This window comes from Ranitomeya variabilis, chromosome 3, assembly GCF_051348905.1.
Source record: "Ranitomeya variabilis isolate aRanVar5 chromosome 3, aRanVar5.hap1, whole genome shotgun sequence".
Lineage (NCBI taxonomy): Eukaryota > Metazoa > Chordata > Amphibia > Anura > Dendrobatidae > Ranitomeya > Ranitomeya variabilis.
This window is the reverse complement of record NC_135234.1, coordinates 646,339,039-646,356,530: the sequence shown is the minus strand read 5'-3', so window position 1 is coordinate 646,356,530 and position 17,492 is coordinate 646,339,039. Positions and strand designations below refer to the sequence as shown.

Sequence of the window (17,492 nt, the reverse complement as noted above, 5' to 3'; positions counted from 1 at the left end):
ACCGCCAGATAAAGAGTACAGCACTTGGCAATTTCCAGAAGCCCCCTAGACATTGATGAAGCTCTGCAGAGTCCATTTTCGGGGGCGCTGGGAGCACCAGCAATCAGCAAGTTACTCCCTATCAAATAAGATAGGGGATAACTTGCTATTTTGGGGAAAATCTTTCCAAAGGAAATTGTCAGCAGGTTTTGGCTATGAAATCTGAAAGCAGCATGAGGTAAGGACAGAGACCTTGATTCCATCGATGTATCACTTAGTGTACTGGGTGCAGCAGTTGTGACAGAATCCCAGTTTTCTCTACTGCAGGTCTAATAGAGCCAGGAATGCTGAGCCCTGTATAATCCTGCCCACACAACTGATTGGCAGATTTCTGTGTACATTATATACTGACAGAGAGCTGCGCTAATTAGTGCTGAAGGCGTGGTTGGACTAGGGGGCACGAGACATCTAGTCCTTTAGTGATGATCTCTTGCTTACAAAACACATAGTATTGAAACAGCAAAATATAGCCCAGTAAGTGACATGACTGTAATCAGGGTCTCTGCCCCCACATCATGGTGCTCTCACATTACATAGCAAAAACTTGGGAATGTATTCCCTTTAAAAAAAGACTGTTAAGGAATAAGAAGTTTATCATATGGACTAACCTTCACCCAACCAAAAAGAGTACTACAAAAACTTTACAACAATTGGAAAACAAAAAAAAAACAGTTTCCTATTCATGTCATATTATGGTTTAGAATAAGCATAAAAGTAGCAGATTCCTTACCCTTACAGAAAGACCCTTCATCCGAGCGGTCTGGACAGTCTGGATGACCATTACATAGCTTACTCATCGGCATACAGATTTCTGTGCCCAAACAGTTGTGCTCATTAGGTTGGCATTTCGAGACCTTGCTCTGTGGACCTGGTGGGAAAAAAATGCAAATTTTAAATGCAAAAATAAAAATACATTAAAGTCAAATGCTTAAATATTAAAGGGAAGACGCACAGGTAAAGTCAGTGACATAAAAAGCAGCCCGGGATGCCCACAAGATGGTCACCTACACACAATGGTGTGATAGCGGTGACTCCTGCCTAGAATAGCTGGAAATATTACGCCAGAATAAAACGAAGATTTTTTTTTATTGCATACACAAAGCTAGAGAAGGATGTATTCGTGAGCACTAGAGTCATAAATTAAAGGGTTTTTTTTACCTACTTTAAAAGTTATTGTTAGTGGGCCAAGATTGAGGTAAGACAGAAAAAAAATGCTTAGGCTGCTGTCACACTAGCAGTATTTGGTCAGTATTTTACATCAGTATTTGGAAGCCAAAACCAGGAGTGGGTGATAAATACAGAAGTGGTGACGGGTTTCTATTATACTTTTCCTCTAATTGTTCCACTCCTGGTTTCGGCTTACAGAAACTGATGTAAAATACTGACCAAATACTGCTAGTGTGACAGCAGCCTTATACACCTCCCAGACTGCGCAGCTCCTCTACTCTCTGCTGCGTTCCCACCAATCCTGAGATATCAACATCTGGCCAGGTGACTACTGCAGTCAATCAAACCTGCTGATCGGCTGCAGCCTTCACATTTCTGTCCAAGCTGGCTTTTTCCGCTTACAAAAAGTAGGCTGCAGACGATCAGTAACCCCTCGGGACCATGATACCCTGAGACCAACAGGGAAAAGAGTAGCAAGTGCAGAGTAACAACAAAGGTTTAAGGTGAGTATAAGGCCACGTTCACACTCAGTATTTGGTCAGTATTTTACTTCATTATTTGTAAGGTGAAACTAGGAGTGGAACAAATAGGGGAAAAGTATAATAAAAACATGTCACCAATTCTGGATTTATCACTCACTCCTGGTTTTGGCTTACAAATACTGATATAAAATACTGACCAAATACTGAACGTGTGAACGTGGCCTAAGACTTTTTTACGTTATTATTAAAAGACAAACAGGCAATCCCTGACAAACGGACAATCCCTGACAAACGAGCAATCCCTGACAAACGGGCAATCCCTGACAAACGGGCAATCCCTGACAAACGGGCAATCCCTGATAAAAGGGCAATCCCTGACAAAAGGACAATCCCTGACAAACAGGCAATCCCCGAAAAAAGGACAATCCCTGACAAACAGGCAATCCGTGACAAACGGACAATCCCTGACAAACGGGCAATCCCTGAAAAACGGACAATCCCTGACAAACAGGCAATCCCTGACAAACAGGCAATCCCTGACAAACAGGCAATCCCTGACAAACAGGCAATCCCTGACAAACGGATAATCCCTGACAAACGGACAATCCCTGACAAACGGACAATCCCTGACAAACGGGTAATCCCTGACAAACGGGCAATCCCTGACAAACACATAATCCCTGACAAACGGGCAATCCGTGACAAACGGATAATCCCTGACAAACGGCCAATCCCTGACAAACGGCCAATCCCTGACAAACGGCCAATCCCTGACAAATGGGAAATCCCTGACAAACGGGCAATCCAAGACAAACGGGCAATCCAAGACAAATGGGCAATCCCTGACAAACGGTGAATCCCTGAAAAACGGGCAATCCCTGACAAATGGACAATCCCTGACAAACGGGCAATCCCTGACAAACGGGCAATCCCCGAAAAAAGGACAATCCCTGACAAACAGGCAATCCGTGACAAACAGACAATCCCTGACAAACGGGCAATCCCTGAAAAACTGACAATCCCTGACAAACAGGCAATCCGTGACAAACGGATAATCCCTGACAAACGGACAATTCCTGACAAACGGACAATCCCTGACAAACGGGCAATCCCTGAAAAACTGACAATCCCTGACAAACAGGCAATCCGTGACAAACGGATAATCCCTGACAAACGGACAATTCCTGACAAACGGACAATCCCTGACAAACGGACAATCCCTGACAAACGGGCAATCCCTGAAAAACTGACAATCCCTGACAAACAGGCAATCCGTGACAAACGGATAATCCCTGACAAACGGACAATTCCTGACAAACGGACAATCCCTGACAAACGGGCAATCCCTGACAAACACATAATCCCTGACAAACGGGCAATCCCTGACAAACGGCCAATTCCTGACAAACGGCCAATCCCTGACAAACGGCCAATCCCTGACAAACGGCCAATCCCTGACAAACGGGTAATCCCTGACAAACGGGCAATCCAAGACAAACGGGCAATCCAAGACAAATGGGCAATCCCTGAAAAACGGCGAATCCCTGAAAAACGGGCAATCCCTGACAAATGGGCAATCCCTGCATGTGTTGCGGCTGTTGAACAACTGTGAGACATGCAGCCGTGGGGACTCGAACATATTTTTCAAGCACGACGAAGACCCCCCTGGTTAGCACCGGAGCATGATGGGATAACGCCTTCAGAGCACGTTCGCTCATCGCTAGTAATTATCCCACGCTGGGCCCACTGGCGACAGTGAAAGTAGGAGAAAGCCCTTTTATACTACATAAACACTACACATACAGGCAAGGCTTTGTATCACTATGCTTGGAGGTGCGGTATAGGAGTATCGCTTTTATTTTAAACTGAGGAATAAAGGTGACTAAATAAGAAAAAGGCATGAGGCACAGATGGACAGCGGTACACAATTTAGTAAAACATTCTTTCTTTTTTAAAGGTTTATGCAATCTTCCAATCTGACTCAAAAAATGAAAAGATAGAAAATAAATAAAAGAGTAAGAAAAAAAAAAGCCAAAAACAAGAGTAAATCACCTGACAAAGCGGATGAAGACAGGCAGAATAAACAACGAGGAACATACAAGACTTGGAAGTATTAAAAGGTGACAAGAGACAGCTCCGCACAAGGGACGAGACAGGACTGAAGGCTGTCGGAGGGATTAAACATTACAGGATGGAAATAAAGGTGCTGGGGGAATGCGGCACGCAGATCGCAGCTAACGGCAAACAGCTATTTAGCATAGTTTCCAGACAGCATCTTCCCATTCATAGAGGTGTCCGGCTCCCTCCTGTCTCCCCCTGGATGAGGACACAGATTCTACTAGACTGGAGACCCCATTTATGACCACTCCGAGCCAGGCTCATCACTACTAAGGACATTCCACATCCTTCATCATCTGATCGTTGGGAAAATAAAGAACATTTTCACCTGAAATATGACATTGTCCCTGCAGTATTAGGAGATCAGAGGTTGGGAAATGTAGTCATTTTCTTTAGATTTTTCCATGACCAATGTAGATGTGCGCACACCACAACAATAATGTCCTTCGCCAATTGGCTGACTACGGCCATCGCTTCTGGACATCACTTTTAGTTAATAGATGACAGTCCATCATTCAGGATTTCTATCTGGTAGGGTGAATAGCAGCTACAAGAAATCGATTTATTGTGAAGTGTCGTCTGTCTCTAGCAGAGAGACTGACGGATTAACTCACTGGAAAATGGCAATGAATGGCAAGTTATATATCATGAAATGGGAGAAGTTCTTAGACTTGCTAGACTGGCATGTGCATCAAAGGTACTTTCAACTTGTTGCTTGGAAAAATGGAGCAAAACAAAGTTGTTGGTTTTTTTTGGTTTTTTTATGAACACGTGAGAAACCGAGACACAATGTAGATTAGGAAGTGGTGTAACCACAAAAGTGCGGACCTAAAATATGCAAACTGCAGCACGTCCCTTCTTTCAGAATTTTTCACCCATTGAAACCAATGCAAAAAACACTGCAAAAAACACAGGTATCAGGTTTTGCTGCATTTTTGGTGCCAAAACCCGATCATGTTAAATCAGATTTTTTTTTATGCACTAAACTTTATCAGGATGCACAAGAGAACTGTACCATGACAAAAACGCAACAAAAACTGAGCAAAACTTGCTTTTTGTAAGCAGCTTAAACATTGCATTAAAAAAAAACGCAACGTGTGAACATAGCCTTACAGTCCAGACAACAGAGAGTGGACCTTTCCATGGATAGTGACATAACCCATCCTTCTCCTCGGCCCTCTGGTGTGTCCGCCCTCCATTTTCCCTTCCCCACAGCAGTACAATAGACCGCTCACTCAGCACCAGTGCTACCACAGGGACAACACTCAGTATCACAGAACTGTAGGAGAGGAGATCGGACTGCAGTGGCAGCAGTTTGACCACTAGGTGTCAGCACATATGACAGCTGCTATGTGGTGTCCTATAAAATAGGGACCCATCTACGATGGCAGAAATGGGGGTCTCTTATAAGGCACATGGCAAATGTGGCGGAAGGTCTAAGTGCAGACACAACAAGGGGGGTTTTGTGATCCTCATTCACAAGTGTCACTGAATGTTCCTAGATGTCCTCAGAAATGGAGCTATGAAAGGTAATGATGACCCTTCACTCAGGATGACGCATCTGCTCTAATAGATTGCTGCAACCAATCAGTGAGCTTAGTGCTTGGCTGCGAAAAGTAACAGACACCAGGAGCAGAAATGCAGACTCCTGGACCTGGGGAGGGGAGGAAAGCAGTTTGTATTTTTAATCAAACTGCATCCATGGGAACAGGATTTTCAGTAACAGGTAAACCCCTTTAAGGCAATGTTCACATTTATACAGTGCATTCCCCAAAACATAGACATCTGAATTATATAAAAAAGTGTTAAGACATATATGGTGGCATCTCCAAAATGGGCAAGACGGAGTAAAAAAAAAAAAAAAACTGCTTCTTGGTATATTCAATTTTCTTTCTAGATATATGGAAAGTGTGGTTTCTCATGTTTCCATTCATTGCCTCCAACTCCCCACAAAAGACATATATTTATTAATTTATTTTACGCACTTATATAGCACAAAAAAAAAAAAAAAAAGAAAAGGCAAATTGGACACAGTTTCACACAAAACCACAATAATGGGCCGGACAAAACTGTTATAAATTTTTTTCCTTTTCTGGAACAATTTCAAGGCCACCAACACTTTCGGCCATAACTGTAAAAAATAAAAACCGTATACAGATGTAGACCGACATGTCACACATGTTCAAGGTATACGTCAAGATTCAAGTTTGTATACATTTTTGAGATACCGAAGCCCTCCTTGTACTTTTAGAGTGAATCGAACATTACAACTTCAGAATCCCTATAGGTAACTGAAGTGGTATCGGGACCTCCTTATAGAATAACAAACCCTACAGTACAATAGAAGTAGAACGAAGGTAACAGGACCTCCTTATTGAATAACAAACCCTACCAAACATTAGGAGCAAAACGATGGTAACAGGACCTCCTTATAGAATAACAAACCCTACCAAACATTAGGAGCAAAACGATGGTGACAGGACCTCCTTATAAAATAACAAACCCTACCAAACATTAGGAGCAAAATGATGGTAACAGGACCTCCTTATAGAATAACAAACCCTACAGTACAATAGAAGTAGAACGGTGGTATCAGAACCTCCATATAGAATAACAAACCCTACAGTACAATAGAAGTAGAATGGTGGTATCAGAACCTCCATATAGAATAACAAACCCTACCAAACATTAGGAGCAAAATGATGGTAACAGGACCTCCTTCTAGAACAAACCATTCCAAACATTAAGAGCAGAACGGTGGTATAGGGACCTCCTTATAGAACAAACAACCCTACAGTACAATAGAAGTAGAACGAAGGTAACAGGACCTCATTATAGAATAACAAACCCTACCAAACATTAGGAGCAGAACGAAGGTAACAGAACCGCCTTATAGAATAACAAACCCTACCAAACATTAGGAGCAGAACGATGGTAACAGGACCTCCTTCTAGAACAAAGCATACCAAACATTAGGAGCAAAACAATGGTATAGGGACCTCCTCATACACCATGTTCCAAATTATTATGCAAATGACATTTTTCTCGGATTTTCCTAAATGGTCGGTTCAAATGACAGCCAGTCTAAGGCTGCCGTCACACTAGCAGTATTTGGTCAGTATTTTACATTAGTATTTGTAAGCCAAACCCAGGAGTGGGTGATAAATACAGAAGTGGTCCATATGTTTCTATTATACTTTTCCTCTAATTGTTCCACTCCTGGTTTTGGCTTACAAATACTGATGTAAAATACTGACCAAATACTGCTAGTGTGACGGCAGCCTAATAAAAGTCATCACCCGTTAGAGTATATATTGAATTTTATTGAAGAAACCTCCCAATGATAACAGTATAATCTCCAAAATGAATAAAACTCAAAATGCACTGTTCTAAACTATTAGGCACAGTAGAATTTCTAAACATTTGATATGTTGTAAAGAACTGAAAATGTTCATTTGTGGAATTTGCAGCATTAGGAGGTCACATTCACTGAACAAAAAAGCTATTTAACTCCAACACATCCTAACAGGCCATGATAACATGGGAACCCTTCTTTGATATCACCTTCACAATTCTTTCATCCATTGAACTTGTGAGTTTTTGGAGAGTTTCTGCTTGTATTTCTTTGCAAGAAGTCAGAATAGCCTCCCAGAGCTGCTGTTTTGATGTGAACTGCCTCCCACCTTCATAGATCTTTTGCTTGATGATACTCCAAAGGTTCTCTATAGGGTTGAGGTCAGGAGAAGATGGTGGCCACACCATGAGTTTATCTCCTTTTATGCCCATAGCAGCCAATGACTCAGAGGTTTTCTTTGCAGCATGAGATGGTGCATTGTCAGCATGAAGATGATTTTGCTCCTGAAAGCACGTTTCTGCTTTTTATACCATGGAAGAAAGTTGTCAGTCAGAAACTCTATATAGGTTGCAGAGGTCATTTTCACACCTTCAGGGCCCTACTAGCTGTTTCCCCATGTTTCCAGGCCAAAACATGACTCCTCAACCTCCTTGCTGATGTCGCAGCCTTGTTGGGACATGGTGGCCACCCACCAACCATCCACTACTCCATCTGGACCATCCAGGGTTGCTCGACACTCATCAGTAAACAAGACTGTTTGAAAATTAGTCTTCATGTATGTCTGGGCCCACTGCAACCGTTTCTGCTTGTGAACACTGTTGAGGGGTGGCCGAATAGTAGGTTTATGAACCAAAGGAAGCCTTTGAAGGATCCTACACCTTGAGGTTCGAGGGACTCCAGAGGCACCAGCAGCTTGAAATATCTGTTTGCTGGTTTGTAATGGCTTTTTTGCAGCTGTTCTCTTAATCCGATGAACTTGCCTGGCAGAAACCTTCCTCATTATGCCTTTATCAGCACGAACACGTCTGTGTTCAGATTCAGCCACAAATCTCTTAACAGTACGATGATCACGCTTAAGTTTTCGAGAAATATCTAATGTTTTCATCCCTTGACCAAGGAATTGCACTATCTGATGCTTTTCGGCAGCAGAGAGATCCTTTTTCTTTCCCATGTTACTTGAAAACTGTGGCCTGCTTAATAATGTGGAACATCATTTTTAAGTAGTTTTCCTTTAATTAGAATCACCTGGAAAACTAATTATCACATGTGTTTAAGATTGATTTCAGTTATCCATTGAGCCCTGAGACTCAATACCATCCACGAGTTTATTTGTAAAACAAAACAATTAAATCTTTATGACACTTAAATCCAATTTGCATAATAATTTGGAACACGGTGTAGAACAAAAAACCTTATCAAACATTAGGATTAGAATGGTGGTATCGGGACCGCCTTATAGAACAAACCCTACCAAACATTAGTAGTAGAATGGAGGTATCGGGATCTCCTTATAGAACAACAAACCCTACCAAACATTAGGAGTAGAATGGTGGTATCGGGATCTCCTTATAGAACAACAAACGCTACAGAACAATTGGAGTAGAACGATGGAAACAGGACCTCCCTATAGAACAACAAACCCTACCAAACAATAGGCATAGAATGGTGGTATCGGGATCTCCTTATAGAACAACAAACAGTACCAAACATAAGGAGCAGAAAGGTGGTATCGGGATCTCCTTATAGAACAAACAAACCCTACCAAACATTAGTAGTAGTACGGTGGTACCGAGACTGCCTTATAGAACAAACCCTACCAAACATTAGGAGTAGAACAGTGGTATTGGGATCTCCTTATAGAACAACGAACCCTACCAAATATTAGGAGTAGAATGATGGTATCGGAACCTCCTTCTAGAACAAACCTTACAGAACAATAGTAGTAGAATGGTGGTATCGGGACCTCCTTATAGAGCAAACCCTACCAAACATTAGGAGCAGAACGGTGGTAACAGGACCTCCTCATAGAACAAACCCTACAGAACATTAGGGGTAGAACGGGCCGAGTGAAATAATAACTATTTATTTATAGATAAATGAGGATGACAAGTAGAAAGCTAGTCCACAAAGTAAGCTCATAAACCAATTAGTTAATAACAGATAAAGCACATAAATAACAAATAATAATACTAATAATCATCTTTATTTTTATATAGCGCTAACATATTACGCAGCGCTTTACAGGTTGCACACATTATCACACTGTCCCCGATGGGGCTTACAATCTAAATTCCCTATCAGTATGTCTTTGGAATGTGGGAGGAAACCGGAGTGACCGGAGGAAACCCACGCAAACACGGGGAGAACATACAAACTCCTTGCAGATGTTGTCCAAGGTGGGATTAGAACCCAGGACTGCTGTGCTATCCACTGAGCCACCGTGCTGCCCAAATGTGGATAATAAATGTCCCCAAGAAAAATTAACTTGTAAGAGAAATGATGGTTGTTGTAGTAGAAGAGCCCCGAGCGGCTAACTGCAATGGAAAAATAGATAACATATAGAAAAGGGAAAATACCAAGTGGATTCCTGCAAGGATGGTGAACATAGAAAGCATCCAATAGGGGACACAAATGACCAGATCAGCGCTGCATGCAGCAGAAGACGTAATAAGGGGGCTACATTTGGGCCCCGTGGTCAGAGCGGTGTTCCACCATACTTCAGGCGCTTTTTACATCTGATTCCTCTGTATATTTCTCTCTATATCTGAATAGGGTCATAGACCTGACCCAAATGTGAATTCTATGGACTGTGCAGTGCATTTATACCAATAACATTTCCTGCACGATATCTTCCTAGGTGCAAGTTCCCACACATCAGCTCAGGGAGGGTTGGGGGGTCCCATTTGTAACAGGAGTGCCTTGCTTACTCATTGCTGCCCTTAGTTATGTCACAGGATAATGGAGAGGAAATGAGAAGCCAATATTAACCCTGCCACATTCAGCCGTGCATTTAGGACTTGTCCCGTCCTGTCTACACATATTTACATAGATAATGGTTTGCTATTTAAACTCTTAAACTGAGCAGAAAACTTTTTTTTTCCCATTTACACAAGTAATAAAAAGGATTGGAGCATGCCGACACACTCACATAATGTCCTGCCAAACACTTTCTTTACATAGAGTGGGTGTCATTGTTGACTCAGCAATCTCATGTGCCGCAGGTCAGAAGGTAACCTTCCCTCATATAGACTGCCCGAATGGCCGACCACCGGAATACTGATCTGGGACATAATGCACTGAACAGCCATAGTTTTCAAAATTACACCCCAGTAGATTAATATACTAGACGGATCTGGCCAACATGCAACACTTTCCAAAAAAAAAAAAAAAAAAAGCAGATGCCAAATTAGGAACAATGGTGCAGAAGTGGACGTTCTCCAGTATCAGAGTAAAGCAGTATAAACTCAGCCTTTATAGAATAAAAAGAATTATCAGAATGTGCAGATGTAGCGCTGAGTGATGATCGCTGTCTTCATCCCCCGTCACTGTGTACTGCGAAGATTCTCCGGTTTCTGAGCAGAGACTGGCGGTTGTGTACAGTGGGAAAATAAGTATTTTATATGCTGACGATTTTGCAAGTTTTCCCAACTACAAAGAACGGAGAGGTCTGTAATTTTTATCGTAGGTACACTTCACCTGTGAGACAGAATCTTTAAAAAAAAATCCAGAGAAATCACATTGTATGATTTTTACATAATTACATTTTAATTCATGAAATAAGTATTTGATCACCTACCAAGCAGCAAGAATTCTGGCTCTCACAGACCTGTTTTTCTTTAAGAAGCCCTCCTACTCTGCACTCATTACCTGTAATAATTGCACCTGTTTGATATTGTTACCTGTATAAAAATACCTGTCCACACACGCAATCACATTCCAACCTCTCCACCATGGCCAAGACCAAAGAGCTGTCTAAACACACCATGGACAAGAATTCATCGACAGTACCCAGGAGCGGACTAGGAGGCAATGCGTAATACCCGAGGGCGGACTAGGAGCCGATGTGCAGTACCCGCGAGCGGCCTAGGAGTCGATCATCAGTACCCGCGAGCGGCCTACGAGCCAATCATCAATACCCGAGGGCGGACTAGGAGCCGATCCTCAGTACCCGCGAGCGGCCTAGTAGCTGATCATCAGTACCCGCGAGTGGCCTACGAGCCGATCCACAGTACCCGCGAGCAGCCTAGAAGCCAATCATCAGTACCCGCGAGCAGCCTAGGAGCCCATCCTCAGTACCCGCAAGTGGCCTAGGAGTCGATCCTCAGTACCCGCAAGCGGCCTAGGAGCCGATCCTCAGTACCCGCAAGTGGCCTAGGAGCCGATCCTCAGTACCCGTGATCAGCCTCAGAGTCGATCATCAGTACCCGCGAGCTGCCTAGGAGCCGATCATCAGTACCCGCGAGTGGCCTAGGAGCCGATCATCAGTACCCGCGAACGGCCTAGGAGCCGATCCTCAGTACCCGCGAGCAGTCTAGGAGCCGATCCTCAGTACCCGCGAGCAGCCTAGGAGCCCATCCTCAGTACCCGCAAGTGGCCTAGGAGCCGATCATCAGTACCTGCGAGCAGCCTAGGAGCCGATCCTCAGTACCCGCGAGCAGCCTCAGAGTCGATCATCAGTACCCGCGAGCTGCCTACGAGCCGATCATCAGTACCCGCGAGTGGCCTAGGAGCCGATCATCAGTACCCGCGAACGGCCTAGGAGCCGATCCTCAGTACCCGCGAGCAGTCTAGGAGCCGATCTTCACTACCCGCGAGCAGCCTAGGAGCCCATCCTCAGTACCCGCGAGCAGCCTAGGGGCCGATCATCAGTACCTGCGAGCAGCCTAGGAGCCGATCCTCAGTACCCGCGAGCAGCCTAGGAGCCCATCCTCAGTACCCGCAAGTGGCCTAGGAGCCGATCATCAGTACCTGCGAGCAGCCTAGGAGCCGATCCTCAGTACCCGCGAGCAGCCTCAGAGTCGATCATCAGTACCCGCGAGCTGCCTACGAGCCGATCATCAGTACCCGCGAGTGGCCTAGGAGCCGATCATCAGTACCCGCGAACGGCCTAGGAGCCGATCCTCAGTACCCGCGAGCAGTCTAGGAGCCGATCTTCACTACCCGCGAGCAGCCTAGGAGCCCATCCTCAGTACCCGCGAGCAGCCTAGGGGCCGATCATCAGTACCTGCGAGCAGCCTAGGAGCCGATCCTCAGTACCCGCGAGCAGCCTAGGAGCCGATCATCAGTACCCACGAGCATCCTAGGAGCCGATCATCAGTACCCGCGAGCGGCCTAGGAGCCGATTCTCGGTACCCGCGAGCATCCTAGGAGCCGATCCTCAGTACCCGCGAGCAGCCTCAGAGTCGATCATCAGTACCCGCGAGCTGCCTAGGAGCCGATCATCAGTACCCGCGAGTGGCCTAGGAGCCGATCATCAGTACCCGCGAACGGCCTAGGAGCCGATCCTCAGTACCCGCGAGCAGTCTAGGAGCCGATCTTCGCTACCCGCGAGCAACCTAGGAGCCCATCCTCAGTACCCGCGAGCAGCCTAGGGGCCGATCATCAGTACCTGCGAGCAGCCTAGGAGCCGATCCTCAGTACCCGCGAGCAGCCTAGGAGCCGATCATCAGTACCCACGAGCATCCTAGGAGCCGATCATCAGTACCCGCGAGTGGCCTAGGAGCCGATTCTCGGTACCCGCGAGCATCCTAGGAGCCGATCCTCAGTACCCGCAAGTGGCCTACTAAATCTAGCAGTTACTACTAATTAGGGAAACAGCTGTGTCCTAGCTCCGGCAGTGGCCAGATGTAACCAGTGTACGAAGTGGAACACCACAGCCCCATCACACTGGAGATCAGCTCCTATCCTAATGAACAGCAGATTAGTTCTGATCTGCAGTACCCATGAGCGGACACTAAGTGTGATGGGGCCATGGTTATATAATCCATACACTTTTAGTGGACAACCCCTTTAAATACATAAGAAACAGAAATGCTGGCCAGTGTTATGCGAGTCCATTGAGCAGCTCTGGTTACTGGGTCATTTCACTGTTCTCTTAATATAGCTGTAGATTTAGATACAATGTCCGTATTGAGATTTGCCAGCCACAATACAATACTGCTCTGTTGTCCTTCATGTGATGTAGGAAACCCTTCCTGAAGCAGCTTAGACCTGTAGTGTCAGCTGAGTCCTCGAGCACTCAGATTTACCACCTTAATGCCGGCTATAAATGCAATGTTTACAGCGAGAAAACCGACCTTTGTTCTAATTATTTCAACAAGACGTACATTTTCTTGGAGCCGGAGAATGCGGATTTCTTCATATAGTTCGGATTAATCCGTCACGGTAAACATGCCTGGATCTACAGAGCAGCGGTCATTTAGGGAAACCCTTTACCCCGACATGCTCCGACATGCATCCCCGTCACGTTACGAGGCTAGAACAGCTGGGTGTAGCGCGCAGATTTTCTCTTTCTTCTTCTTGACTTATTTCCCAACTGTGTCCAGCAGACTCACCGAGGCAGACCTTGTGCTCATTTTGACAAGCATGTCGACTTTTGACACCGTAACAAAGAAAGCCTAGTAAATATGGATTTGCTATAATCACTAATGTCAATGAACCTTAAGGAAACCAGGTATCGGCGTGAGGCTACACTAGATAAACCAATTCCCTACCTCAGAAGCCTCCATGTGGGCTGACAAAGGATTGGCTATGGACACTCATAGGGAACAATATTAGAGAGATTTTTTTAAAGCTTTTTAAGATTTCAAAGAAATGATATTTCTTAGGGTTTGCTAACACTAGCATGAAAAAAAAAACAGTATCCTAAGCACACGTCCCTCCAGAGCCGAGGAGAAGGGCTGTGACAGGAGAAGAAATAAATCTTCTCTTCAACTGAGTGAGAATAGAAAACTGAGGCTGTGAAAAAAAATCCTTTGTACGCAGCCAGCTGATGAAAATATATATATATTGTGGTATCACAGCCATTCTCCTCGGATCATGGAGGTACTTACAACAAAGCTCTTCTGTACATTGAGACATGGGTCTTGTGAGTTGTGTTTCTTCAGACTGGACTCCATCCTAATGCATGGATCGATCAGACATAATTAATCTTTGGTGGTAGGGTCATGGATGCCCAATCACTGGTTTTACTTCCTTGGACCAATTTTAGTAGATACGAATCAATGTTTAGTGGAAACACCAAAAGGCAGCTACCAATACAGAGAACAAAGCTCTAGAGTGCCTGATTGGAAAGCAATGATGGTCCTGCATGAGCACAATCTCTCGGTTCATTGCCTATGGGACTCCCAAAGTATCAAAGCAATGTATCGTTCAAATAAGGCCCTCAGAACCCCATTCACTGGATCAATGAGGGTCCCGGCAGTTGGCAAGTTGTCACCCATCCTATGGATAGATGATTTGTACAGATGTAAGTGATGTTAAGGTTGATGGGTGTACATACACTCACCGGCCACTTTATTAGGTACACCTGTCCAACTTCTTGTTAACACTTAATTTCTAATCAGCCAATCACATGGCGGCAACTCAGTGCATTTAGGCATGTAGACATGGTCAAGACAATCTCCTGCAGTTCAAACCGATCATCAGTATGGGGAAGAAAGGTGATTTGAGTGCCTTTGAACGTGGCATGGTTGTTGGTGCCAGAAGGGCTGGTCTGAGTATTTCAGAAACTGCTGATCTACTGGGATTTTCACGCACAACCATCTCTAGGGTTTACAGAGAATGGTCCGAAAAAGAAAAAAAATCCAGTGAGCGGCAGTTCTGTGGGCGGAAATGCCTTGTTGATGCCAGAGGTCAGAGGAGAATGGGCAGACTGGTTCGAGCTGATAGAAAGGCAACAGTGACTCAAATCGCCACCCGTTACAACCAAGGTAGGCCTAAGAGCATCTCTGAACGCACAGTGCGTCGAACTTTGAGGCAGATGGGCTACAGCAGCAGAAGACCACACCGGGTACCACTCCTTTCAGCTAAGAACAGGAACCTGAGGCTACAATTTGTACAAGCTCATCGAAATTGGACTGTAGAAGATTGGAAAAACGTTGCTTGGTCTGATGAGTCTCGATTTCTGCTGCGACATTCGGATGGTAGGGTCAGAATTTGGCGTAAACAACATGAAAGCATGGATCCATCCTGCCTTGTATGGAGCATCTTTGGGATGTGCAGCCGACAAATCTGCGGCAACTGTGTGATGCCATCATGTCAATATGGACCAAAATCTGTGAGGAATGCTTCCAGCACCTTGTTGAATCTATGCCACGAAGAATTGAGGCAGTTCTGAAGGCAAAAGGGGTCCAACCCGTTACTAGCATGGTGTACCTAATAAAGTGGCCGGTGAGTGTATAGCTCAAAGGCTACCTTTGACCATGCTTGGCCAGAGAAGGTACTTGGCAGTGAAGGCCAAGCAATATCGATGAGGCTAGTGATTGTTGGGAGATGGGATGTCACAGCTGAAGCCATGGAAACAAAGACCTACCGGAAGTAGCCGAGAGGCAGAGCTGGAGAAGCAGGGGCTTCAACAGGTAAGTAATGCTTATTTTGTTATTTTACCTTCCTTTGCCCCAATTTTGTCCTATGTTGGACAATCCTTCTAAGCTGATGTCGAACTGCTCAGGACATAGAAGAGACACTGCTCTGTTAACCAGGGTGTTGTTTATTTGTCCTACAAATTGGTCTGTGATCTTTTACAATAGCCTGGGGCAGGAAGCTTGAATAGGGCTCTGTTTCAGAGCAGGCGTTCACACAAACAGATAAAAATCAGAACAAGTTCATTTTCACAGAAATCTTCATGTTGCCTCAGTAGTCCATATCACTTAACTAAAAAGATGATGTTGAATAGCAAGCAAAGGTCTCTTCACCAGGGGCTCCCGTGCCTGATGAAGAGTCTTGGAAGCCCTAGGCTAAAAGCTAACTTTTCAGATTTTTAGTTCGTTTTTGGTAGAGGAAACCTTTTCATGGCCAAGTATTTATGGTCATACTGCCATTTTTTCAACAGCATATGTTAAATTGCTACTAAAAAGTGTATTCACAACATTGATGTCACCTATCAATGGTGGTGGCGCATGCTTCATTCATGCCTTATGTCATTGCTGGAAATGCATTTCAAATTAGTCCTACATCAGCTATGAAATATTGACAGTAGATTAAAAAATAATAATAATAAATTTCTTTTTCTCAATCTGGGGTCTAAACAACTCAGAAAAAGACATTCAGTGATGACCTTCAAATTGGCCTGGGTTTTGCTGCTCTTGCTGCCCCCAACCCCTACTTTATTCCAGTTTCGCCTATACTCCTCTACTTTACTTATCTCCCATTGCTCTGCTAGATGACTAGCCAAATAGCGCAGTGAGATAATAGGTGACCAACTGGCCTGTGCACATATCTGTAGAGGCACAAGCTTTTACAGCAGCTAAAGAGGCTGTCCACTACTCTTAGGGTATGTGCACACGTCCGGATTTCTTGCAGAAATTTCCTGAAGAAAACCGGAAATTTTCTGCATGAAATCCGCATTTTTTTTTTTGCGTTTTTTTTCCGTTTTTTTCGCGGTTTTTTTAGCATTCTGCAAGCGTAATTAGCTTGCAGAATGCTAAAGTTTTCCAAGCGATCTGTAGCATCGCTTGGAAAACTGACTGACAAGTTGGTCACACTTGTCAAACATACTGTTTGACAAGTGTGACCAACTTTTTACTATAGATGCTGCTTATGCATGGTAAAAAAAAAAAAGAATTAAAATAAAAAATAGTGATATACTCACCTTCGATGGCCCACGCAGTCTTCCCGCCTCTCCGGTGCACGCTGCCGCTTCGGTTCCTATAGCTGGTGTGCGGTCAAGGACCTGCGATGACGTCGTGGTCTTGTGATTGGTCGCGAGACCGCTCATGTGACCGCTCACGCGACCAATCACAAGCCGCAACGTCATCGAAGGTCCTGCACACGCGCACCATCTATAGGAACGGACGCCGGTGAGGTCTGCAGGTGAGTATAACCATTTTTTTTATTTTTTTTATTATTTTTAAACATTCTATCTTTTACTACTGATGCTGCATAGGCAGCATCTATAGTAAAAAGTTGGTCACACTTGTCAAACACTATGTGTGACAAGTGTGACCAACCTGTCAATCAGTTTTCCAAGCGATGCTACAGATCGCTTGGAAAATTCTAGCATTCTGCAAGCTAATTATGCTTGCAAAACGCTAGTTTTCTGCGGGTATATGCATGCTAATTCTGCATGCGATATACCCGCGGCAGGAGGCGCAGAATTGCCGTGGAAATTT

General features: G+C 44.5%; 1 protein-coding gene across 1 annotated transcript in view; it reads right to left on the bottom strand.

Moving 5' to 3' along the window:
- The window catches only part of LRP1 (LDL receptor related protein 1), a 379,537-nt gene that overhangs the window by 256,515 nt on the left and 105,530 nt on the right, over positions 1–17,492 (bottom strand). Inside the window, exon 3 of the mRNA XM_077297715.1 lies at positions 770–907. Within this exon, the coding sequence (XP_077153830.1) occupies positions 770–907 (138 nt within the window). The remainder of the gene's footprint in view (positions 1–769; positions 908–17,492) is intronic.